This window comes from Python bivittatus, unplaced genomic scaffold, assembly GCF_059951505.1.
Source record: "Python bivittatus isolate LINGU-HERP-01145 unplaced genomic scaffold, Pbiv_v1 ctg000330_np1212, whole genome shotgun sequence".
Classification (NCBI taxonomy): Eukaryota; Metazoa; Chordata; class Lepidosauria; order Squamata; family Pythonidae; genus Python; species Python bivittatus.
This window is the reverse complement of record NW_028277058.1, coordinates 37,339,418-37,366,951: the sequence shown is the minus strand read 5'-3', so window position 1 is coordinate 37,366,951 and position 27,534 is coordinate 37,339,418. Positions and strand designations below refer to the sequence as shown.

Sequence of the window (27,534 nt, the reverse complement as noted above, 5' to 3'; positions counted from 1 at the left end):
TGCACCGTTCAGAAAATCAGAGACAAATACATAAAACTAACTGCAATCCATTCTCCTCCTCCCCTAAATTCTATTTTAAAACAGTGCAAAAGCAAAAGTTGGGCGATCCCAAGGAGGAAAATCAAGCATGTTTACTTAAATTATCCCACCCTTAAGAAGGGCAGAATGTGGCATTTTTAAAGTCTAGAATTTCAGTCTTCAAATAATTCTTTTTTTTTCTTTTCTCAGTGGTCTGAATAACCATATTTTGAGGCATTACAGTTAATGCCTTGACTTCTCACAAGATTTCCCACTATTCTCTGAGGGCCTGTCCTCACCAAAATTGTCAAGACAATTTTCTTTACAATGTTTCAATAGTATAGGATTGATCTTTATGTGCAGGTCAGCTCAGGAAGACAAGGGCTCTGAAGCATGAGACAAACAATGTATGATTAACATGCTGCATTTACCCAGGGGCTATGAAGCTGGTAGGCTACGGCAAAACGTTTTTAAAGAAGGATTTTCTAAATGAAATGGATTTTGGTTTTTAAGTTAAAAAGACAATTTCTGGATAGAAAAGTGGTCAGAAGATATTTTACTTATGCTGTTTTAGACTATCAGGATCTACTACCTCCTCTCAAAAGATCAAAAAACCTTTTTAAATCCAACATTCACAACATAGTTGTTTCAGCTCAGTACCTTTAATTCAAAGGTTTGCCTTTTGCCATCCAACAAACACTATTCTGTGATTTAAAGCACCTCATCTTAGTTTGGTTTGAATCAGGACAAGGTTTCCATAAAGAAAATTCCATCAGGTTATTATTCTATACAGAAGAAATTGTGGTTTACCACTTTTGTTAGTGATTACTTTGCAGAGTGTTATAACACTCATCGCAATGCACTAATCTGGCTGCTAGGAGTGAATGTTCTTCCTATTAACAAACCTGAACATAGTTTATCAGCTCATTTGCCCAAGTCCAAAAGAACCATCCATGCAAATAGCATATAGGATTGATTGATGTGTAGCTGTTCCATGGCAGCTGTAGCATGCTGGAAGAACCTTGACTAGGAGCGTTTTAATAGGAGAAAAGAATCCTACATGAAAAACACTATGTAGCATTGGTATGCATCTTGAATACTGTCATTATCTTGCCATACATACACATGTCTATGTATTTTACATATGCAAAGATTTATATACATTTTATAAATGCAGGCATCATCCTAAATTGGAAAATAGTGCTTTGTACCAACTATAGTTTAGATCTTAAGTCAGGGTTTCAGTTGAGCTTTCAAAGGTATCACCAAGCCATGGCTTGTAGTTGTTCTTATTTTGTACCTATTTAGCATTCCTATTTTTAAGGGTAATACAGTTAGTCCTTGTTTAGCAACTGCCTCGTACAGCGACTGTTCGCAGTACGACAGTGATGAAAAAGTAAATTTGTGACCAATCCTCGCATTTATGACCTTCACAGGCCTGTAAAACAAAGGAAAGCTGAAGTAAGACCATAAGCAGAGTTGTGGTTTCACTTAGCGACCACTTCGCTTAACAACCAAGTTGCCAGTCCCAATTGTGGTCACTTAAAGAGGACTACCTGTAATCAGGTTCTGTAATAGTCACAATTATTGTACATTAGTCTCAGTATAGTACCAAACCTCTGCTAATACAGCTGAAATTGCAACCCATTTCAATTCTGGCTTTTAGTTCTAATTTGCCAGTTGATCAAACCACACTTGCCAATTACTGAATTAGAAAAAACACATGGTAGATTGATTTTGTATACGGTAACTGGAGCAAGATTATTGTATGCACAACAATGGAAGAATAATGAAATCCCCACAGTGGAGGAATGGACTGTGAAAATGTCAACATTTGCAGAATGGCAAAACTGACCTATTTGGTCAGAGAAAAAACAAAAACTTTTTTGAAAGACTGGAAACCTTATACGGACTTTTTGCTGAAAGAAGAAATGACATGACTATCTATGGATCTGAAGATTAAGAAAGACGTGGATTAAATGAGGGGCTGAAGAGATCTGCACACTATTCTAAGACAGTAAGATTGTAATTATCTGTTGAAAAGAAGATCGGAAATAACTTATATATTTATTAACTTTAGTTCCTTTCTTTTTCAATTTTTGTACTTTCGGTTTCTTTCTTTCTTTCTTTCTTTCTTTTTTCTTTCTTTCCTTTCTTTTGCACTAAGGAAAAAATTCTTAATAAATATAAATAAATAAATAAATAAATAACCACACTTGCCAATTACCAATCCCTACTTTAGCGCTTTAGCTATAATGTAATATAATATAATATAAATAATTTAATATAAAACCCAAACTCAACCCCTGTATGCTATGAAAAATGAATTGCTTGGTAACAACTGAAGTGATTCAAGTAATGAAATAATGTGCATGTGTAATACAGTACAGAACTATCAACTGATGAGATCAAAGACAATTTGCAACTACCAGTGTGCAGAATATTTTAAGCTCAAACTCTTCAAGTTGAAAAACTGGCTGTTCTGACTTTGCTGAAGTGTTCTGGCCCCATTTCAACCTTACCAGAAGTATTCTAACCCTCAAATTGAAATGAAGGCTTGAAATGAAGTTGTTTTAAATTTGGAATACTGAAAAGGCTGAACTGTTTCAAGTTTGAGACATTTTGCAATTGATAGCGACCTATTGGTAGCGACCTTTTTCAAGAATCAGGGCAAGATTCACAAATTTTGCTAAGCCACAGTTTGTTTTAACTATGGAATGAACAAGCCTCAATGTCTAGGTTCATAAACAGGCTAATCCAAAACCAAACAAACCAAAGTATGACTTAGCACACTATGTCAGTTTAGTCACAGAGAAAGAGGCCATACATTAATTATGATGTTTCTTATGTTCATCTTTCTAGGTTAGAATTTTCCATGAAGACCAGATGAAAATGTTAACTTCTACAACTGGGAGCCCCCAATATGTGCCAAAAGAAACTTCCATTGTTCTCAGGCCCAAACCTCCCTAAGCAGGGGTTCTTTAAATGCAACTGTACTTTTTCCCCAAGTATGGTTGCTGACATCTTGTTTTAAGTGTTATACTTTTTAAATCCCTTCTTAGACACTCAGAGTTGTGTATAAGTAGATGGCTGTAAAAATTGACATTATAAACTTATTTATTAATGCAATATATCTACTGTTTGAAACATGCAAGACTCTAGGCGGCTTACAGAATTTACAATATAAAACACAATACAAAATCAGTATTAAAATGAATTAATAAAATCCATAATCTAATTTGCAATTCAAATACTAAGAATACTAGCTAAAATTTTGACATTAGGTATGGGCTATTGGTTGCAACTGATCCCTAAAGACACCCCTGGAAGAGCCATCTTTTCACCAGCTTCTGGGGGGTCATATGAGTGGGGGCCATACAGCACATTGGGAAAGTATTCAGGCCCCCTTCACTTTTTTCAATTTTGTTATGTTGCAGCCTGATACTACAATCGTTCAAATTCATCTTTTTTCTCATTAATCTACACTCAGTACCCCATAATGACAAAGTGAAAACAGAATTTTAGAAATGTTTGTAAATTTATTAAAAAGACAAAACTGAAATATCACATTTGCATAAGTATTCAGACCCTTTGCAACAACACTTGGAAACACATGAAAGCCCACTTGGAGTTTGCAAAAAAGCACCTGAAGAACTCCCAGACTGTGAGGAACAAGATTCTCTGGTCTGATGAAACCAAGATTGAACTGTTTGGCCTCAATTCTAAACGTTATGTCTGGAGGAAACCAGGCACCGCTCATCACCTGCCCAATACCATCCCAACAGTGAAGCATGGTGGTGGCAGCATCATGCTGTGGGGGTGTTTTTCAGCAGCAGGGACTGGGAGACTGGTCAGGGTTGAGAGAAAGCTGAATGGAGCAAAGTACAGAGATATCCTCAATGAAAACCTGTTCCACAGTGCTCAGGACCTCAGACTGGGCCAAAGGTTCACCTTCCAATGTAACAACGATCCTAAGCACACAGCCAAGACAACACAGGAATGGCTTAGGGACAACTCTGGATACGTCCTAGAGTGGCCCAGCCAGAGCCCTGACTTGAACTCTATTGAACATCTCTGGAGAGACCTGAAAATGGCTGTCCACCAATGGTCCCCATCCAACCTGAGAGGATTTGCGAATAAGAATGGCAGAAAATCCCCCAATCCAGGTGTGCAAAGCTTGTCGCATCATACTGAAAAAGACTAGAGGCTGTAATTGCTGCCAAAGGTGCTTCAACAAAATACTGAGTAAAGGGTCTGAATACTTAAGTACAGTGGTACCTTGGGTTACGAATTTAATCCGTTCCATGACTCTGGTCGCAACCCGATTTGTTCGCAACCCGAAGCAAATTTTCCCATAAGGTTCAATGTAATTACCGTTAATCTGTTCCGGCGTCCGCGGACCATGCTGCAGGGCGGAAAAACGGCCGCGGACCGCGTGGCATGGGCGGAAAATGGCCGCGGACCACGTGGCACGGCTGGAAAAATGGCCGTGGAACAAGTGGCACGGGTGGAAAATGGCCGCGGACTACGTGTCATGGTGGAAAATGGCCGTGGATCCGGTTCATACCCCGAGGTGGAGTTTGCAAACCAAGGTAAATTTTTGCGGCCAGAGCTGGTCATAACCTGAAAAGTTCGTAAGCAGAGGCGTTCATAACCTGAGGTACCACTGTACATGTGTTTCAGTTTTGTCTTTTTAATAAATTTACAGACATTTCTAAAATTCTGTTTTCACTTTGTCATTATGGGGTACTGAGTGTAGATTAATGAGAAAAAAATGAATTTGAATGATTGTAGTACCAGGCTGCAACATAACAAAATTGAAAAAAGTGAAGGGGGTCTGAATACTTTCCGAATGCACTGTATGTTCCTGGTAGGTGGGGACCTTTGGCAGGGATTCCCAGTTGTCCCACTAGTATAGTCAGAAACTATTGGGAAAGGCAGTCTGTAAGATATCCAGGCCCTGCACCATGAATTATAAATAAACTTAATCCAACTCTCATATAGAATGACCTAGCCACGATGGCTGAGATTAAGAACTGCATCCCAAAACATCTATAAAGCACCAAGCTGGGGAAGACTGGATTAGCCAAACAGCACATATGAAAGATTCTAAAACCTATCAGTCTAACTACATTCTTAGGAACGCAGGGCTCCCTGGAAGATATTTATATGAGAACCAAACTAAAATGTAGTTTAATTTGGGTTTAATATAATATGTGAATCCATTCATTATGTTTAGTCAACCACATTTTCTTTTTTGGGATGGATTTATGTAACATGTCATCCCCATAACAGATACCCAACATTATGGTGTAGCACTGGGAACCAAGCCAGTAGTTCCTTATAGCAAAGGGTGGATTGCCTCTCTTACTAATCATCCTCCCACTGCATGCTGCCTAAGGGGGAACAGTAAACACATCTGAAGATTATACAGCTTGGTTTGCATAGACAACAGCGAAATCAAGGAAGTAAGTTGAAATTCTGAGCAAACCAACTGCATTCAAGTAACACAAACATACTTTTTTTTAGTAAGAAACTTTTGGGGAAGCAGATCCCTGGGAGAGGAATTTTTTCAAAGCTGGAAAATCACCCAGTCAAGTCAAGCCCAACAATGTGTGCTAAAAATCTTAACCAAAGTCCCTCCCCACTCTCTCTCTCTCAAGGTACTATGCTATCATATTTGTGAAATCAGGCAGTAAGAAAAATCAAATTAAATGTTATCACAATTTTTGGACTGGGGTGGATCTTACATACAATTCAGTTAGATAATTACAGATGCTGAGAAAGATCCAGGATCTAGTCACTCCTGCTGCTCAGAACGTTCCAGGTAAACGAAAGTGCGTCTTGGATCAGAACAACTATTAAAAATATAGTTATCCGAGGTGTAGAGAGAGCGAACCCCATCTCTTTCAACCAGCTAAAAACAGAAACTTGTGAAGGAAATGCAACCCAGTATTTCTGGGCAATGTTCAAAATGCAGAGCATGTGGAACACTCACTGCTCCTTCCCCCTCTGATCTAGCTGTGACGTGGATGTTTACAACACCCCTTAATTCTCCAAGCAGCAACATTTATTTTATCAGTTTCAACACAGTCAGGTGAAGACATTCTGTCAACCATAAGTTTCTCTGCAGCTGCAAAAACTATTTCTGCATCCAAACTCCTAAAGAGCAACAACACATCATATTTGTATTTGTGGAATGTGGGATCAGTTTTGCACGCTTCTGAAGTCATAATGGTTCCTTCCTTGATCATGCCAGTAGCCAATGCAAGCTGTGAATGCACTGTGAAACGCAATGCACTGTGCAAATCCAATGCACTGTGAAATCCAATAACCAGTGCACAAGGCTGGTTAAAATATGACATTTAAACATTCACCAGTCAGGACAAGGATACAACCGCATATTGTATCACTGCTTCATATTCTGCAGTGATGTGATGTGGTACAGGTAAGAATAAAGGAAGGGTATTTGGGAATTGCCTACAATTTCTACAAAACCCTGAAACTGCCTTGCTGGATCATAGCATAAACCAATTCAGTCCCCTTCATCTCTAGTGGAGAGCTAAGTGTTCATGGTAAGCTAGCAACCAAAGGATACATGTTGTGCTTTGTTCATCTCTAGTATTTAGTTGTCACAGGCACACTGTATCTCAACCTAGAGGTTTTATTTTTAGTTTTTCTAACTAATTACCATTGAAAGATTCGCACATTTGTCCAACCCTTTCAAAAAATAGCTATTCAAGCAATGAATCCTACAATATTTAAATACACATTCACATGCTTGAATAATATATGAATTATCTATGTTGAATTCATTGATTAGATTCCTTTTTACAAACCAGATCACAAAGGGACCTGAACTTCAGAACTCTGAAATAGAATCAATTAACCCATATAATTAATCATTCTATCTTCCCCCCCTAAACCTAAAGAGTCCAAGCGTCTGATCTTTTCCTGGTATGGAAGCTGCTGTACTTTGTCCTCTTCTTTACATTCTTTAGCTTTCCCATCTTCATTATGAGAGGAGCAGCCGGTAAGAATAAAAATATGCTGGCTGATTTTTGAATATTAAGACTACCCTGGTAGGATGGTAATGCAAAAATCTCTTTGATTTGCTAGTAAGTTTAACTAAAACTTTAACCAGAAATTATAATATGTCCCTGAATAAGTAGTTTTGCTGAAAAGGCCTTTGGGACAAAGGGCACGCCAATGAACAGCTTGCCACAGCCCAATTTAATGTGAGGGATATATTCCAAAATAGCAGCCAATTCAATATGGTTTTGACTAAATAAACTGTTGCTTCTTTAAAATGCATAAAAAAGCACTTCTGAAATGCTTCAAATAGCAGATTTGTATCACAAGAAACCAATCACTCTAAAATGGGGAAGTCAATCTACTTAAACAATCTTTAGCTGTTACCACTTAGTATCTGTTACATCCTCACTGGACCTTATCCATATTTTTGAATTTATATTTGTTTTCTAACTATTTTTACTTGCACTGGGCATTCAACAACAACTATCTATGGATAAATAACTCTTTGAACAATCACTTCATGGTATGCTCCAATATACAGAATTTTTAGAAAAGCTGGTGGCACACATTTTTTATCTATTTACACCTCTATTTACTTCCTAAGCAGGAAATGTGCTAATGCAAAATGCAATTTGTGGAGGGCAGAATAACCAAACAATTTAGGGTTCGTGATACAGTGCTCTAATCCATTTCAAGTCAGGACTCCAACACGTTGAATTTTATCAGTGCTTCCAATTAATTCATATTGTGCTTTTTTGTTTTTTTTCAATTTATTAGGGATAATCAACCCTGAAACATGATGCATGTCAGTTTCAAATGCACTTATATATAAACTGGTTCCAACTGTAACTGTGGTAAGGAATTCACTAAGTCCATCTTGAGCCAAGAACTATATTATAACTGAGAACTGAATTACAAAGCTATGTATTAAGTCTGGGAAATGCAAATCGAATAAATTTACCTAGGCTAGTTTTGCATATTATGCTAAATCATGGCTTGCTTAATGGTTTAACAGACCACAATTGCTTGGCCTGCACAATTAGAAATAAACCATGATTTACATATGATGGCTGGGTTCAAATAACACATTAAGCTACAAACCAGCAACCTGCATTTTGGCTTAACTTGCTATATAAATTCAGCCTCAGAGATATAACCGGAATAAAACCCAAGACTCAAGTTTCTGAAGTTGACTCTTAACAGAACATTTAATCAAGTTCTACATTTACAGCTAATCTGAAAGGTACTTTGAAGACAATATAATCATTTTACACTGTGGTAGGGCAAAATACCATACAATGAGAACAAAACACTTCAAGATTAAAGGAACTATGCTTCCATTAAATTAGCAATTAGTATATCCCATCCCACCAAAATTATAACCAATATAATGATACAAGTTATGATTTAATTGACCTCTCTCCACCGTATCAGATTTTCAACAATGTGGGAATATAAAATACTTACCAATCCCAAGATGAGTGTTTATAGAGGCATAACGGGCTGTGCCAGTTAGGTTTTTATTTTCCCGGTAGGGAATGTGCTGGTGGGTACGGGCGTCTCGGTACTTCTTGGCCAGACCAAAATCAATGATGTACACTAGGTTGCCTTTCTTGCCAAGTCCCATAAGGAAATTGTCTGGTTTCACATCTCGGTGGATAAAATTCTTGGAATGAATGTACTCAATACGGCTGATCTGGAAATGGATTGGGAAGAATGGAGGAAGGGTGAGAGAGACTAGAGGAAGAAGGTGCCAATAATTTTATAGCAAGTTTTACATTGTAATCTCATTAACTAGAAGATCCACTATAATCTCAAAAAAGAAATCAGGGGATCTCAATTCTTCCCACAGTTCAGCAGTAAGAAAGCAAAAGTGAAGCCCTACCCACAGCAGATGAAAGTGGAACACATGCCTAGGCTGGGAGCCGGAAGGCAAAAATTTTCAATGGAACAGGGAAAACAACACTGAGGGTTCTTTAAAGGTAATACAAGCCCTCAACTTTGGCAAGAAGTCCCACCTGCTACTCTCCTCTCATTAGTGTCTACAACACAGCATTGTTCCTGCCTTTTGGTCTATAACAGCTAGAGAAGTACATATGGACTTGCCAATGTTTTTCAGCCTCATCTGAGTGCCCCAGGCTTGCCTAATAAAGGACAAGCAACTGCTGTGAAAGAGAACCAAGAAGAGCACAAGGGACAGCTAAAAATCAAGTAAGAACTTACCATCTGATCTGCCAGAAGCAGAACAGTCTTGAGACTGAACTTGCGGGAGCAGAAGTTAAAGAGATCCTCTAGGCTGGGTCCCAGAAGTTCCATCACCATCACATTATAATCACCCTCTGCCCCGCACCACTTAATGGAAGGGATACCCACTAGAAAGAGATGAGAAGAGGAAATTGGGTAAGGGGGAGATATGTGCACATACCATTCATTCATTCACTCACTCATTCATTCATTTCATAAATCTTTTAAGACATTGACAATGCCTTTATGAAATACTGAGACACAGATATCAAGCTCTGAAACCTATGAACTTACCTCCGCCTTGCATCATCTTATAAAATTTGCTCTCAATGTGGAGCTGTGGGTGCTTGGTTTTCACACATTCCAATTTAATGGCTACTTCTTCCCCTGTGGCAATATTGGCACCTGCATATGAAACAAAAGCAAAAAATCAAGCCTTTGGTAGATTTGTCATTTCATCTTTCCCTCAAGGAGCTTTGGGGGGTTCTTCTTCTCTGTTTTATCATTCTACTAGCTCTGTAAAGTAGGTTGAGTAGACTGGGCTTAATGAGGCTCACAAATATAACCCATATTCATAAACCCTGAACATGGTTGAGCAGAGATTTGAACTTAGGTCTCTCTAGCCCTAGCCCAACAGTACTCAATATGAAGGGAGTTTAAAGTGAAATGTATGAAAACAGAAAAAAATTACACTATTCCAGCAAGCATTTGGGTATCACTCTCAATATCTGTCTTCTGATGTGAATAAATAAATAGTCCTGTAATGTCACAGATAAACTTGCCAGCATGTTTTTAAAAAATGGCACTCTTTTTATACTAGAATACTAGGATAACTTTATTACTTTATAAAGGTGGATTTGTTTATAGTTAAGAGTTGAGATATGGAATGTTTATTTTAATGGGACATGTTATTTGGGGTGGTTCTCTTTTGTTTGCTGGCATCTGGAACGGAAAATGTCATGTATTGGGTTTACTTACAGTTAATATGGTGCGTAAGCCTTTTTCTCTATAACTTTACGTATTCTAATCTTATAAGCATTTAAACTGGCTTTTTATCTAATTGCCTTTCCACTTAAAGGGATATTTGTGAGTTTGTTCTCTTTAAAGGAGAAATTTTTGTCATGTTAAACTTTAGACTTTTGTTCACATTAGGATATTGAGACCACTTTATGCCTTCTAATGTGGACTTGCTTACACCTAAGAGTTGAGATGTGGAATGCTGAGTTTCATATATATTGTTACTATTTTAGATTTGGATGTTTTTGGATGTGTTTGGATTTTTTGCTGACACCTGGATTGGATAAGAAGTTACTTATTGGGTTTGCCTATAGTTGAGATGAGTTATGGGATGAAGGGTTTTATATCTGTTAATTAAGAGGAGGTGAAGAGATTGTGAAATTGTTTATATTTCTTGTAATGAGGGTGGGAAGTTGCTTTCTTGGGGGGTTCTTTTTTTTCCTTTTTGCACCTTTTTCTTTGCTTTTTTAGTTTGTATTATCTTTTACCACTGTAATTAAAACTTTTAATAAAATTAAGGAAAAAAAAAAAGGAAATGACACCGTTTTCATCTCAAGTACATGCCGTCCAGCAAAAGCACATCAGCTTTGCAAATGATATGAATCAGAATGTTACAAGAAGCAAGTATGTTTTTGCTTTCATTTGTTCATTTCACATCCTGAGAGGCTGACACTACTGCTAATACCACTTCCAATAGAACAAGGTACATACTGATAAAGTACAGTGAACAAGCCAACAGCCAGTTAGCTTTTATTTCTGAAAACCACACAATCCCATGTGAGCAACCCCCCCCCGCCCCCTTTGGGTACCACTCTCTTCTGCTTTAGGCAATTACATTCGACAATATAAAAACCTTTACAGTTTAATCCTTTCAAAAATAAACACTTTTTAAAAAGTTAAACTACACAGAGACTACTATACAAAAGCTGCTATTATATTTCTGTTTTAATCAAGAGTTGACAGGGAGCCAAATTTAGCTGCCAACAATTCCAGAAACTGTTTTAGTGTAGTACGTAATCCTATCTTTACAAATAAGTTGTTTTTTTTAAATGGGGGTGTGTGTGCCTTTTCTTCCTTGTGCTAAGAGATGTGGCTCATATATATGTATAAAAAATGACAAAAGGAAGCAGAACATGCAAGCTGGAAGCAATTACACCACAATCTCTTTCCTAATGTTAGAGTTGCGCAACGTGTCTCAGTGGTGACTTCTTTTTCAGACACTATAGCTCTGTAGCAGAGGAGTTAATAAGGCAGCTAGGGCCCAAAGTAAAAGATTTTCATTTGCAGAATACACTGCAAGAACCAACATAGGAAACTTCACAAATAGTGTCACGAAGAGGGAGAGCTATAAAATTTCATATCCTTTGGGATGCTGAGATTCTGATATGCCAATATTACCCATAAATTGAAAACGTGACTTGAGTTCTCCCCTTGTCAAGCAGAACCTGGTGTAAACTAGCAGCAATTATCCAAAATATTTATATATCACTCATTCTCCACTCTCTAAAACTGCAAAGATTTTTCACAGTCGTTTTTAAGACATGAGACCACATTCTCCTCTTTTTTCCCACCCTTCTATCATATGTTAAGTAATCCTGTCTTAACCCTACCCAAGCACCTCCTTCAGTATGGAAATGCAGAAGGAAAAAGCTATAGGAAGGGACCCTACTCTGTATAAAGCTTCAATCAAAATGGAAGAACATCTTCTCACTTCCGGTGATATTAATTTTCTAGACTTCAATCAAGATCTTATTTTTTTCATATAGCAGGCTTTAAAGCACATCTCTATGCTTTAACTGATGGTTCTTTTAAAAATATATTACCAAATCAGTATTATAATCTGACAAGTAGTTTTTTAAAATGGTTTTTATGCTCTAGCATAAAGTCATTCCATCAAGCTATAGGAGGGGTAAAAATAGGAAGCAGGCTATTCCATGGGCTCAGCTGCAAAGTCAAAATTTCAGGCTGATCCTCTCTTTTGAATTATTTCTATTCCAGTTCATCAAGGCAAGACTCCCAAGAACCTTAGCTACACAACTGATCCTAAGAACGGAGTATTCTTGTTTTCATTTTTTCTCCCCATCCTGGAGGACAAGATATTTTTTTATTTACAACACTTATGTAAAGTGTTATAAAGCACTTATGTAAAGTATCATAAAGCACTTCCTTCAGGGGAGCACAACTCCATCCAGAGTAACTGCTGGGACCAGAGTTATCAGAGTGCCCAGATGTCTCCTGACCTCTAGCAACTCTATCTTGGTAGGCTTTAATCTGAGCATGTTTTGCCTCATCCAGATTCTCACAGCCTCCAAAGACCAGTTCAAGACTTCCATAGCATCCCCAGCTCTTTAAATAAACAAGTACACTTTTAAACTCTACTTCTTTAGTCCTATAGTGCTACAAATCCAGCAACAGACTTTCTGTGTAGCAAAAGACATTCTTAGTTTAGCAGAATAGCATGCAGCCACTTACAAATCTTTAAAATACCACAGCCATACAAAAATTAGAAACTTGCAGAAGATGGGCATCAAAGAATGCAGACAGTGCCCACTGAGCTATCAAAACACAGCCCTTCCTCTATGGTATTTCTAGCAACGAGCAAAGTACCCTTTCAATATTCAACACTGAAGGCACCTTTTTTCTCCCAGTCAGCAGACTGAATCATCTGTGAGAACCGCAGAATTTATTTTCCCAGTGCCACTTTTAGTTTCAATATGGTAATAATGCAACATTAACAAGCTGAATGTTATCACTATGCTGAATAAGCAGAGGAAACCTCCATGCACTTTTCTTCATAATTGTTGGTTATTTCTCTATTGCAGGGCTATAGTTTTCACCCATTTTCTTCCTAGTGACACATCAAATCAAATATCTCACTAGGGAATATGAAGCTATCACAGCATCATAGCCCCAGACTTCCCTGTGTGACGTCTCTAATGCAAACAGAGCCAGCCCTTTGTCCTCTGTCTAAAGTGGTCAAAAGAGGTAGCATACCTGTTGAACACCAACAGCACCATATGAACACTGGGCCTAGTAGCATTAGCAATACAGACTGTTCTTGTCCTATTCCACAATGTTGTACCAGTTTGACTATAGCCTGACCTATGATTAGCAGGCTCCTTTTAGAAGGAAATCATGGTTGCTGGAGTGAGAAGCACCACCAAAAGATTTCCAAATATAGCTTATTTCTCAAGGACAGCAAAAATGCAGCTCCTTCTTACAATTAGCTGAATGAATCTGGGTTCCCAGGTTCATGCTTTGATTTTTTTAGTTCAAGATGTGCATTACCGCAATTATAAGTCTTCGGTGCTGTCTAAAAATGATTCTTTAAAAAACTTGCTTTTAAAATTCCCTGAGCAACTTTTTCTATTTTCTATTTCCATGGGATGGGCCTTAATTACTATAATAATACAACTGACAGGTGGCATTTCTAGAAAATCTACTACATTCTCAGGAATTCCAATGTCTCACACTTGGTGTTGTAGAAAAGCTAAGTAGGGAGCAGAGAGAAAAAGACTCTGGAATAAAACTGTCAAGGATCAAAAAAAGCACTGTCAGGGTGCCAAATAAGTTAACTTCTCTGGCAAAGAAAGCATTTCTAATTAAAAAAAAATCTTATGATTTGCTTGTTTGTAGCATGTTCATAGAATCTGACTTCAGCTAGTTGAAGAATTTACAGTGGTACCTCAGGATACGAACGCCTCTACTAACGAACTTTTCGGGTTACGACCAGCTCCGGCCGCAAAAATTTACCTCGATGTGCAAACTCCGCCTCGGGGTACGGTCATTTTTCCGCCCTGACACGTGGTCCACGGCCATTTTTCCGCCCCGACACATGGTCCACGGCCATTTTTCCGCCTGACACGTGGTCTGCGGCCATTTTCCCACTGTGCCGCATGGCACCCGGCCGTTTTCCCGCCACGCCGCGCAGCGCCCGGCTGTTTTCCCGCCCTGACACATGGTCCGCAGACGCCAGAACGGATTAACAGTAATTACATTGAACCTTATGGGAAAATTTGCTTCGGGGTGCGACCAAATTCAGAGGGCGGAACGGATTAACCGGATTTACATTGAACCCTATGGGAAATTTGCGTTGCCCAGAGTCACGGAACGGATTAAGTTTGTATCCCGAGGTACCACTGTAATTCAGAATCCTGACTACATATGCATCAATCCTATTATATTCTGCAGCTAAATAACAGCCATGAATATGCACCAGGATTCTGGAAATATATGTAAAACGTGCTATGCAGAGCATGAGGTTGAAGTCACCCCCCCCAATACCATTCAGCAGGGGCAGGGAACATGTGAACTTCATATATTGTTGGACTACAACTCCCACTAGCTACATTAAGTATATCCTATGATCAAGGATTGAAGGCATAGTCTTACAACGTTAAGGAGGGGCATGCTTGTCATCCCTGCTCTAACACTCTAACGTCAGGTTGCAGACAACTGCATCCATTGCTAAATTCCACATTTGGTATCATCAGCAATATGCAACTTTGACCATTTCTCTGTAACAAGCCTCTTTCAATTAGCTGCCCTTCAGGTGGATTGGATTAGACCTCCTGCTACTTCTGTACAAACTCAGAATTATGGGAACTGTAGCCCAACAAATCTAAGGAGTACCGATTCAGTGTCTGAATATATATAAAAGCTCTATATATACTGGCACTAAAAATGAGACAGGATTAAACTCCAGCACTTCCCTTTTAGAAATAAATCACTGGCAAATGGCAAATGAGTTACTGAGACTTTTGTACTTTCCTGCAGATTGGTGGACAAAGTCAGATATTCTTACAAGGCTTAAATGATAAAAAGATAAGAGCCCTTTGCAATGGCTCCTGAAGCAACATTTATTCTGCAATGGAATGAAGATCAAGACATTGCAACATCAGCTTTGACATTAAAAAAAAAAACAACAGACTGGAAAAAAACAGGAACAGAAGCAAAGCTCTGAGTGAGCAAACGTGGTGAAGCAATCACAGAGCAAAAGGGGAGGGGGAGAGAACACCCACACATGAAGCAGCACATCAGTAACCCAAGACTGAACTTTGTTCTGGGCTGCCATTATATTCCATTTTAATCACTGCCCTGAGGGCTAGGTGTATATGAATTACGGCGATCTTCCAACTTAATCCTTTTCTTGAATAAGATGGAACATGGCCCTTACACAACTTCTATTTCCGTTACTAGATAGTCAGCCATTGCTATCATGAGGAAGATAGGCGTTATACTGCTGGCTATTTCTCTCTACATTGCAATTCCTTTCCTTTTGGAGCTCCTGCTTCTCTCCACAGTCCTGCTCCCATCAGCTAGACTCTGACTGCATCTGCTAAAATGATCAGCAAACCAAAGTTAATGCTGACATTTAAGTCATGTTGTCACTCAGCTTTAGAGCTACAACCCTAGTGAGACTGGCCGGGGGAGGGAGGCTGCAGGAACACGGGGAATGATATCTGAGTCACTGTTTCAACCTCACTGTCTGCAGACTCAGGGAAAAATGGCACGCATTTAGAACAGCAATAGTTATTTTTGTGAATGCTTCTGGAGTCCCACAAGTGATAAAAGTGTATGAAATCTGAAGGTACTAATGAATACATCAATAATTGTGAGACGAGCAGTTTTGGCTGGAGACTTCACATCTTTATGAAGGAGTGCCATCCTTAAATTAACATCTAACCTAGTATTATCTACTCAGTCTCTTGCAGGTGCCCTTCCCATCATCTGCTACTGAATTTTCCAGGTAAAGAAGTTTAAAAGATAGGCATTTAAACCACCAAAACAAAGCACTAAATCAATGATTTTAAATTTTGAACTTTATCAATCATTTTTCATGCATTTGTTAAACAAGGATGCAGATATGGTTACTAAAATATGTTACTTTATAACACAGTACAGCATTTACAATGAGGTTACACACCCTATAATTTTTAGGTAAGTCATTCATTTAGAAATTTGTACATACAACTCATCTATCATCCTGCAAATTCAGCAGTGATACCTTAAGTATACCCATGTTCCCATTCTCTTCTATTCTGCCTCCATCAGCCCTTTCCTATATTGGGCACATCTCAACTTCCTTCTCTACCATATAAGTGTAATGTTCCTGCACGTATCCCTTTAATCCAAGAAGCATAAACAGCAGCCCAGATTAGCTGGTTAGGCTGGACTGATCCTGGAAGGTGGTTGATCCATTTACATGACAATAAAATACAATACCCATATCCACGCTAATTACGTAAGCAAACAGGAATCCAACAGAGTTTAATTTTTTTTTCATGATTTAACATGTTAGTGTATTTAATTGTAAGGCAAATGAAGAAAAAAAATTATTCCAATTTAAGTCAAATCTTTTTTAAAATATGTGTTTTTATCCAACAAATGAGCCTTTAAATTAGAGATGTTAAAGGCTAAAATGACTTTCTGCATACAAAGCATAATATTCTAACACTGAACTGTGAATTGTAACACAAATTGGACAAATGGTATTTAACCTGGATGCTCTTCAGACATGCATTTCTGATTGGTTAAAAATTCTGGAAACTATTTGGGGTATGGTTAAACAAAATAATAGTAAAGATCAGTAGGTTGTATAGGTGAGACAACAGAGGCCAACCTTTTTAGTTTGTACTATAAATTAAATGCACCACAGTTATAAATAAAAACCTGGGTAGACACCCATGTTAGCAACAGTATGGAAATGGTTTGCCATTGGCTACTTCTGGAATGCTTTTTTCACCTTCTCAATCTAGTCTACAGCTCTGGTATTGCCTGATAGTCTCCAATCCAAATGCTAACTGGGTCCAACCCTGCTTCACTTTTTGAAGTTGGCCATGTCCATACCGTTACTAGAAGCTGAGCTCAGCTCAATGGAGTATTTACTTAATACAACTTTAGCACAACAATAAAACATCAATATATACACAGTCATTTTGTTCCTGGCAAAAATATCATATGCAAAAGATACACATGATTTTTTGCCACAGTCAACCCATAAACCTTTCTGCCACATTACAGAATTTCTCCTGTTCGCACTATGTTTTTCTTCAAGCATTTCAAGTGTAGCTGATATTGTTGAATTACAAGTAAAACAATCCTGCCTATCAGATCCAATAACACCATAATAATAGAAAGATTATAGTAAGGATTTCAAGCAAAGATCTGTCTTTACCTCTTTCAAGACCGACAAATGTAGCTTTAGACTACATTTCAGCAATTATTTGCCACTGGCAAATTAAGTCCATAAGGCTTAAGTCCAAAACTTATGCAGAATACCTGTACTTCAACAAGTCCTTTCCAGCATCCTTCCCCTCATCCTTACATTAGCTGCCCCTCTGCCCTTGACCCTTTCTGATCTACCTCGGACCTCTGGTTCTTTGTTCAGACATGAAAAGTAGAGTCTTTGGTATACAGTGTTCACAGACCTCAGGCCCCCTCCTCAACCAAAACAGCTATTCTAAAATCTATATTGTGTCATGTAAGGCAGGTAAATAGCTTCCAGTACTACAAATAAAACTATGCAGTAGCTTGAGATACATTAGAACCAGGTCCTATTTTAAAGATGAAAACATTACTAAGAGTTTTTGATTAATGATCTGAGAGATCTGGAAATGATCAAAACTCCTATGCGGCATCTACCCCATCTCATTCAAGTGTGTGGGTTGCATGCTTCAGAATTTATTTGTTTCAAATATATGCATATCTGACTGGGGTGTGTGTGTGTGTATGCTGAAGGTGGCAATGTTATAGAAGAGACAACGTCATCAATCTAAGGAAAAACAGTACTCCTCACCGCTGCAGAAATTCAGATGCACAGACAAGTTAGCACGCACACAAATACCTACTAGTGTTCCACAGCAGAGCCATGACATTTCTCCTTCTCCATTCTTCCCTGTCATTTTTTGTTACTGAATGGCAAATGAAAGGGAGGACTAGAACAGATGGGTGAAGTCAGGCAGAGAGACAGAGAATTAACAGGCCAGGAAACAAAGGGAATGGATCCTCTGCCTGAAGAAGGAAGTACAAGCAATCAGGAACTGTCCAAGCAGATATCTCTAGCACGCGCTGCCAAGCTGCCTTTGGCTCACTGTCTTTTTTAAAACAGCTTGATAGAGGAGCAACCCAGGCTTCCGTGATAATGGCATTAATACAGACTTAAACCAACTCCTATTAAAATTTTCCTTTGATCCATGCTGCATCAGCTTCTGTTCTGAGAACTATACCACCACCACCTCTGTCATGTTAGTCCATCAGTACTGCTCAGATGAGCCTAAAACCAAACAATCTTCACTACTGAAAGCAAAGTCTCCACATTTCAGACATCTGTTTACAAAAGCCATTCAGCAACAGAATCAGAGAATGCAAGAGAGACTTAGGAGATGTCCAGCCCAACATAGGCCAATCTCATTAGTCTGCCATCCAGCAAACTTCCCATGCCATTCTTCCCCAGCAATGGTATCACCCATGTTAAGTCACATGAATCAAAATCAGAGATCCAGGTTGGAGCACTGAGAACATGAGCTGAATAACACAATTATGCAAATTGTGTAGATGTTAAATCAACTAGTATCTGACCTTTTGCCTACTTCCAAAAATTTTACAGTGGAACATTTACTGTTCTAGTACATCTAAGTACTTACTTCATGAAATATATTTCACAGAATGCTTTTTGTTCAAAAGAAACAAAAAACTGGAAAGACAAACAGTTTACAGCAAGAAAACATTTATTTTTCAGTTATCCCATAATCAGATCAGGATGAACCTGAAATAATTACTGGATGAGATGAGATGAATCTAGGTCTTGGGAAAGCTCAAACCTGCCTATTCAAATATTGATGTCTGAAGCCTTCCAGAACTCACTGCTCTTCAGGAAACCAGTGTCCTTTACATTATTCAAACATACAACAGGATAACTGTTTTAGTTTATTTTTGATTCACTCTCAAAGACCTTGAAGCATATTTGTCTTCAAGTCAAGCTTGACCCCTGAAAACTTACATGGAGACATCCCTGAAGTTTTCTTAGCATGATATGGAAACTGCTTGCCACTGACTTCTTCTGGGATGTTTTTCTGAATTTCCAAACTAGCCAGCACCTACATTTTCCAGATGGACCTTCATCTAATATTAACAAGAAATCCCTTATGAAATGTTAAATTCCTAGTTAAACATATCAAAGAGACATATTTTTCATCTTATAATATGAAGGGTTAAAACACTCCTTCCCAGCTTTGGCATCCCCCAGTTGTAGACTTCAGCTCACAGAACTGCACATCCAGAATGGTCACTGTTGAGAATTATGAGAGTTGAAGCCCACCTCATCACACATCTGGTAGACAGGTTTATGAGTACTATTTTGTGAGTTGCCCAGAAAAATTTGGTTACTGAAATACAAAAATGCAGTAAATAAAATAATTTAAAAGTATCAGCAACAGGTGTTTAATCTTCATCTAAACTCAGCTTCTTACACTAAAATGAGATGTGTGGCACTACTTGATTCCTGCACAGCCTATAATACTCCCTTTAGCTCTAAATTCAATACAGCAGCACCCACAGGGTGCAGCACCCACAGAATTCCACCACTGTGGAAGCAATAACACAACACCTGCATTTATGATGCCGGTCAGCATCCAGCTTTATATCCTACATGACACAAAGCCTACATCAAAAACAGCCATGTGTTACTTAACATACACAGTGAAGCTGAGTTTTTACAAAAAAAAAGGCCAGCAAGTCATTTAAGTTACTTGAATGACATTATACTCCCTCCTGAGGACTTTGAAAAGAAGACAGGGAAAGACAAACACTGTAGGAACAGAAAAAACTTCCTCTAAGTCAACTGGAATCAGCAGTATATATACTGTATACAAGTAGCTTGACAAACATAGAGAAATTCCTCCTGGCATGAGGAAAAAGACATCTCCTTTGATATTGTCAATAATATTGGGCCAGGTAACCACAGACAAAAGCCTATACTTATTTAAGTGCTTATATAATTTAGTAAATTTACAGACCAATTGGAAGGAAAAAGTGTTCATTAAAACTCAATGTCCAGCAAATCCAAATGTGCATAATTGAAGCAATTTACATAATTTGTGTCAGTTTACATAATCTGTGTAATTACATAATTATATTAATTATGCAAATTATGTGAATCGATACAAACAACTTAAATGCTAATTATCTGGATTGTTTCAGTTTGAGGATGAAGTTTGAACTAAAATTTGGTCCTGGCTGGTTTACGTAATAGGGGTCTGTAAAAAATTGAAGTTTTATTGCATTCTCACAGCAACTAGATGCAATTAAAAAACCACAATTAGCAACCCAATTAGTAATATTTAAGGTTTTTTAAACCTGGAAAAGCTTGTTTTAAAAGCTTCTACAGGACCAGTTTTTACAATAGTAGGTCACATGGTCTCTATGTTGCACACTTCATAGTTATGGGGCACACCCAGAGAAGGCCCTACTCCTGCTCACCCATCATTTTCACTGCATAGGCTTCAATCAAAGTACTTCCAAGGTGATCTGCTTCACAAGGTCATTCAAAAATAAGAACAGAATATTAGCAAAAACTAAACTTGCAAAGAAAGAGGGACACATGTTTCAAGGCTAACTAACTGTAGCAAAAAGTACGGCTGGTGGAAGAAGAAACAAAGTGGGCCTTTGAAACAGAAGAGAACCTACTGGGACATCGATTTTTAGACAAATAGAAGCCATAATTTCCTGAAATAAAAAAAACAAAGAAATGAAGTAATGGAAAGTTTAGCAGACACACATGATTTAACAGGCTCCTCGCACATAAATCCGTATCTAACACAGTCAAAATATCCCAGTATTTTCTATATTGTTTACTATGTCATATGCTTTTATTTTCATTAGGTTTATAGAGAAATATGCATTTTCAAAATCAACAATGATGTCTAAGAGATGGGTTAATGTGAAGATGAAAGCAGACATGCTAACAAAGCCTGCCTTTACGGTTTATCATGTTTCTGAAATTGTTTCGTATAACAGTTTTTTAGGAGTTCTGTTAAGTGTAAAATTAGCTCACAGAAATTTAATATGAATGATATACAAAATAAAAGGACAGAGCAGTTGAGAAGGAAATAATCACAAGGTGCCATACTGAAGAACCTCAGAAAACAGTGAAGGTGGCAAATCTTGTAACAATGCCAGGAAGCAAACTAGAGAAGGAACATGCAACACGATACAGTGTGGCTGGAGGTTGGGAAAGCCAACAACATGCAAAGGAGCCTGTGTATGCATACTGCAGAGGCATCATGTTACTGAGCACTCCATGGGTAGCACTTTCAATGCAAGATTGCAGCTTTCTCCAACCTGGTACTCTCCAGGTCCTTGAATTACAATTCAGTTAATCCTTGAAAAGCATCACCACTGCCATGCTGACATACAAATAGATAAAGAGCAAAGATTGCTTAAGTTTCATTGAAAGATTCACATGTTTTTAAAATGGATGGTCAAAGCTCTGATAGAAGTTATTTAAGGTAAATCCATTAAGAGTATAAAAGCTCCTCATTCCATCTCCCCTTTCAGACAAGACAATGCAAGAAGTAAGCATGCCCTAAATATCTGACTTCATTCCTCTGGTTCTTCAACATGCTGAGCAAGCAGTCAGAACTATATGTGAGATAAATAATTTCTCAAATCAGCCTGCAACTAAACTGTTACTGAGGTAGCAATCACCCCCACTCCCAAGTTTGCTATTCTTTCTTAGTTATATGCCAGATGGTACAATCAATAGCTCCTACACTGAGAATGGCCAAATGTCCCAACCTTTTTTCTTTCTCATCCCCTCATACAGAGCCTTACTATAAGCCACAGACTATTAATAACATATTTCATTAGGAATGATCAATATTAGTTCTCCAGGGCCTGGAAAAGTATTCTGGGGCTCTAACTCTTGAGAATGGGGAGTTCCCTAACAAAGTTGCTGCAAGCTAGTAAAAACAGTTTTACAATTATAGAGCATATATACTCCAACCTATTCAACATCTGGCTGCAGGTAGCCCCAGATGGCAAGCTGGAAATCATCAGGGACAAGGATTTTAGTCTACTCTGCCCATTCTCCTTCTTCCAGAGATACCAGTTCCTCAGCCTGAGGATACATTTCTACAGTAATGGTAAACTCACCCAAATAAATATCTCCAAAGGATCCACTACCAATTTTTCGTCCCAGCCGATATTTGTTTCCCACTCGAAGCTCCATGATTCAGATGCACTGGAAATAAAGCAGAAGACAGGCAGGATAAGGTTAGAGGAATGCATATCAAAAAGACCCTAAGTTCATTCTTAGACTTCCTCTTTAAAAAAAAATTCAATCCTTGGATATGGTGCCTTAGTCTTAGGAAGCTCTTTGACATAGTAAGATACGTGGCCTATGTTCCCCGACCCAGTGGTAAGACATTTAAACTTTTAGTTTAACAATCAGTGCCTTATTATCTCTTCAACAATTTATGGGAAAAAGGGAATCAATCAGAGTAGCAGTATAACTCAGTCTCCAAAGTAAGCTTAAGTCCAAAGCCACAGTCAGCCACAATCTTAAATACATTTGTACTGAAGCAAACCTCACATAAATTAACGAAACTGATTTATAAGCCAATGTATTGATGGTCATCATGATTGTTATGAAGTTTATGCCAGAAACTAAGAACCTAACGATTAAGGAGGCTAGCCCATTTCAGAAAAATCATTCTAGTATAGCAACAGTGACGGGTCCTCCAGAGTCATTCCCAATCATCAGTTGAGACCAAGAAGATATGGGAAATATAGAAATTGGTTCCCCAAATATACAGAACTTCTATTCTAACAACTATTCCTTCCATGCTTGCTCATAAACAGGTCCAATTCCTCCAGTGCATTTTGCCACATTATATACAACTAGATTTACATCATAAATCCATATGCCTCTAAAAACTGACAGCAGGCCCACTGTCTTCTTTTTCAAGCACACTCATAAATATGAGATCTAGCCAAATCTGAGCCTTACCACTTCTGGTGCATGTGGCAGGAGCAATCTCTTTGCATAGGCCTGTACCAACTTGAGTTCTGGAGGTTCCCCAGCAATATGCCCTGATGACCACCATCTTGTGCTTTCTCCCTGTTCAAGTAACATGGATCTGTCTGAAGGAGGGAAGGAGAGACCATGGCTCCTTTTAGAGGATACTGCCATACAGTTAATTTATGTAACGCATGTTTATTAATGCACTTTGTTCTTGTGAAGTAGGCTGTTTGGAAGGGGCAAAGATTTAGGCAAGGAGATAATTTTGTTTGACAAAGCTCATCCAAACCTGTGTTGGCCATGAACCATGAGATTACAGAGAACCCAAAAATCAAAACAGAACAGCAAGAGTCTTACCATTAACCTGAGGTCATAATCTATACATTTTTTGACTCATCCAAGCCAGGGTGTTATATTCCCATAATCATTGTATAATTAGCATAAAGAACTGGAAAGAGCAGCACCTATCACAAGTTACTGGAAAGGTCTGATCTCCAAAGATGGGGATTTTCCATGGTTTCCCTACCAGTACTATTGAAAGCATGACCAAGGGGTGAAAAAGACAGGATCCAGTGACTGATCATGCAGCAACCCATAACATACCGAAATTCAAGGACCAGGTCACTGGAGGCCCATCTGACCGCTACATTTTTTTCAGCTAGTATGACCATGCAACTTCCTGGAAAAGCACTAACACTTAGATGGGGGTTATCTAACACAGCTTTAGAGGAACATTTCCAGCTAAGTTGCCCCCAAACTCCTGTTTTTTCAAAAAACAGTATTCTTCATACGTTAAGAGAACCACCAATGAATTAGAAAGGAGCTGAGACAGTTCACAAGCATTTGTCACTGGCAGTCACAAAAGAGGAATCCTAAGTACCTCCTAGTTCAGTAGACTTACTTTCTAGCAAGAGTGCACTGGATTGTAATATTAATAAGACAGAGCCTTAGGAAGAGGGTTTACAAAAGGCAGCAAGCACAGTTCATGAGGAAGTCTATGAACAGCCAGTCAAAAGGGGGAAGAAAATGCTCCCACTCCACTCATTATTAGATTGCTTCCATTTTTGCTACAATTTCAGCGTTTTATTATTAAAAGCCAGTTCCATCTGCTTTCTCCAAAGTAGAACAGCCATTCTAAGCAAAATTTCAGTCTTCTAGGTTCATCCCTCCACCCATCAGCTTAACAAAGCATATACTCTGCGTGAGTAATGTTTCTAATACACAACTATTCCCTTTTTTCTCTCAGTTACTCAGAAAACTACCCCCAGCACACACAACCTACCATGCATTATATAAATATAAACCACACTACAATTATGTGTAAATCACATTACATAAACAATTATACATACTTAACCCCTATATACACACAGGCCCCACACATCTCACTATAATGCTGAATCTACAGGTAAGCAATCCACCCCCACTTCCAAACAATGATTGTAAATTAAAGGACTTTCACATTAGCCTTACTTGATTTGCTGGGAGTAGAAAATACACATAGGGTTACTACTGGCCAAACTGGGTGAGAACTAGCTTAATATATAAGTAATGCTACTACATTGGAAGACAGGAAGAGGAAGCCAGGTTTTATATTAGCTTCAAATATAACGGAGGAGGGAGTGATAAATAAAATGCCATTTAAAAAAAAAATCTTAATGTGCCAGAACAAAGATACTTGCTCTTTTCTCTCCCACCCCTTTTGAACTGTTACCAAAAAGAAAGGAGCTAAAGGCAGCAAATCAACCGCACAATAAATGCAAGCATTAAAAGGAGACATTTAAAAATTGATAAGATCATCTCATCACTTAGCTACAGGCACAACTTAGAATTAAATCACGTTCATTTTATGTTCCTATGTTTAGGGCCAAAAATGACTGAAGGTGGGGGGGAGGAGGACAGGGCAGCAGTCCATGAGAAATAGCACAAAACTTCTATTTGCTATACAGCACAATCCGATTGCAAGGCTCCGAGCCACTGCTAAGCAGCAATATTTTAGAAGAAATGCTGAAGGGGAGAAGAACAGGGATGGAAGCTCCCTTGCTACCCCCCTCCCCAATACCCAGCCTTGTCTGTGCACAAAAGGAGATGGCTATTTACAATAACATCCCCCCTCACCACACACACACACCCTATTTGCCAAAGGCAGCACTTTTAGGAACACAATGGTGGCTCCTGACTGGTTCTCCCCATTTAAAAAAAAACACAGATGGGGTTAAAAAAGGTGGGGGAGACACCCGCCTCACTGCTGATTATTTGGAAATCACGAGATGTAGAAGCAGAAAGGGAGAAAAACAATAGTCCCCCTTCCTCTCCCCCAAATTGGACATGATGGCGAACTCAATCCCCCCTCCCCGCAAATCAACTGAGAAGAAAAGGATCGGGGCTCTTTCTACCTACAAGGAAGGGCAGGAGGGAGGAAGAGAAGGGAACCCTTCCTGAAATCCAGGCGCGGGAGGGGGTGCCTCCGATCCTTTGTCTTCATCAAAAAATCCGAAAACAAAACAAACCTCCTGCTCCCCCCGCTCGGCCGCTCAGCCTCGACTCCCCCCCAGACGACGGCCGCAGCGCTGTGGGCGAGCGTCCTTCCCCTCCCCCGCCTAATCCCTCCTCTCTCAACAAAAAAACAAAGAGGCGGTGGGGCCGCCTTTCCCCCCGGATTTGCACCTCAAAACTTGCGCGGAGCCCCCCAATACTTACCACGCCGAGAAGGAGCCTTTCTACCGCTGCTGCTCCTGGGGCTGTCAGGGGGGGGGGAAGCCGGGGGGGGGAGGATGACGGAGGATTGGGAAGGGAGGCTGGTCGCCGTAGCCAGTGCTGCGCTGCTACCGCCGCTTCCTCCTTCTCCGTGCTCTGCCTGCTCAACCGCCTCCCTCCTTCCCCTTCAGCCTCTCTCTCCCTCTGTGTACAGCCGGAGCGCTCGCTCATTGAGTTTCCATTGAGTCTCACGGCCAAACCCACTGATGTCATCCTACAGATCCCTGGGCCCGCCCTCTGAAATTTAAAGGGCCAGCGTCATGTTTTTGTTCCTCCTGCTTCTGGTTTCTTGTCAGCAGCCCATTAATAGCGCTCGCTGAAAAAAACACCAGTATCCAACCCCCCCCCGCGCCCGCTATTTTCATCATTACACACATGTACAAAGTTTGCTAACAAACACTGTAAACACAAATGCCTACCGATGTCACATCTGCAATGCAAAACCACTGAATCCAGCAGAACTGCTGCCAGAAGCTTGGGAGAAAGAATGAGTGACGTTCACATTTTTCAGCTAAAGACACTAGAGGCTGCAGTTCTCACTTCCTTGGGAATAAAAACAGAGAATCTTGAGACATGTTTCAAACTAAGATAGTTATTCCAGCATATGTTTTCTTGACTATATGGCTTCTAAATTTACCTGTTTCAGACAAAGGATAGCAGAGACTTAAAAACAGTGGAGACTTAACTGCCTCGGCTAGGGTTTTTTGTGTTTTGTGTGTGTGTGTGCCTTTAAGTCAGCTTTTGACTCCTGGGGACTAACTGGACCAGTCCCTGCAGTTTTCTTGACAAGGTTTTTCAGAAGTGGTTTGCGATTGCCTCCTTTCTAGGGCTGGGAGAAAGTGACTGGCCCAAGGTTACCCAGCTGGTTTTGTGCCTAAGGGGAACTAGAACTCACAGTCTCGGTTTCTAGTGTGGTGCTTTAACCACTGCACTGAACTGTCTAGGTGAGTAACTTAAATTATTTACTACTTAACTTAATACTTAATTATTTAATATTATCAAATGTCATATATCCTACTATATTTTTGAAAATCCAAGTTTGGATTAAAACCACATCTTTCTTTTAATTTTCGATATGATCTTTTTTTAAATGATAAATTCAAGGCAACTTTCATCTACTTTTATCTTCTTGGGCCCCAAGCCAGCTTTGCAAAAGTTGCAAGTCCTGTTCTCTATTTATATAGGCATTAGGATGCATAAATACAAATCCATCTCTAGTACAAAAATATAATCTATCACAATGATGTTATGAATGAACGATTAGGCAGCTAAATATGCACACTCTAACAAATGAGAGTTGAGATTTTTACAATTGTTTTATGAATCGTGTGATACAATTAATAGTACAATTCTCTACTGAATTCAACAGACATTACTTCTAAGTGCACATGATACCTGGGAACAGCTTAAATTCCACACTTCCACAAACTTTTCTTTCTGCT

The 27,534-nt window shown here is 39.0% G+C and overlaps 1 protein-coding gene across 3 annotated transcripts in view; it reads right to left on the bottom strand.

Annotated features, from left to right (window-relative positions):
* The window catches only part of CSNK1E (casein kinase 1 epsilon), a 42,226-nt gene extending 15,978 nt beyond the window's left edge, over positions 1 to 26,248 (bottom strand). Inside the window, exons 1-5 of one of the 3 annotated variants that reach the window (XM_088141037.1) lie at positions 26,036 to 26,248; positions 22,468 to 22,555; positions 9,592 to 9,702; positions 9,277 to 9,425; positions 8,521 to 8,749 (exon numbers count right to left, since the gene is read on the bottom strand). In XM_088141037.1, coding sequence (XP_087997163.1) covers positions 8,521 to 8,749; positions 9,277 to 9,425; positions 9,592 to 9,702; positions 22,468 to 22,543 — 565 coding nt within the window. In that variant the 5' untranslated portion in view covers positions 22,544 to 22,555; positions 26,036 to 26,248. Of the gene's footprint in view, positions 1 to 8,520; positions 8,750 to 9,276; positions 9,426 to 9,591; positions 9,703 to 22,467; positions 22,556 to 23,323; positions 23,345 to 25,735; positions 25,758 to 26,035 lie in introns of those variants that run through there. The other 2 variants (XM_025170007.2, XM_007433456.4) reach the window with 2 other exon arrangements.
* Between the last annotated feature and the right edge of the window lie 1,286 nt (positions 26,249 to 27,534).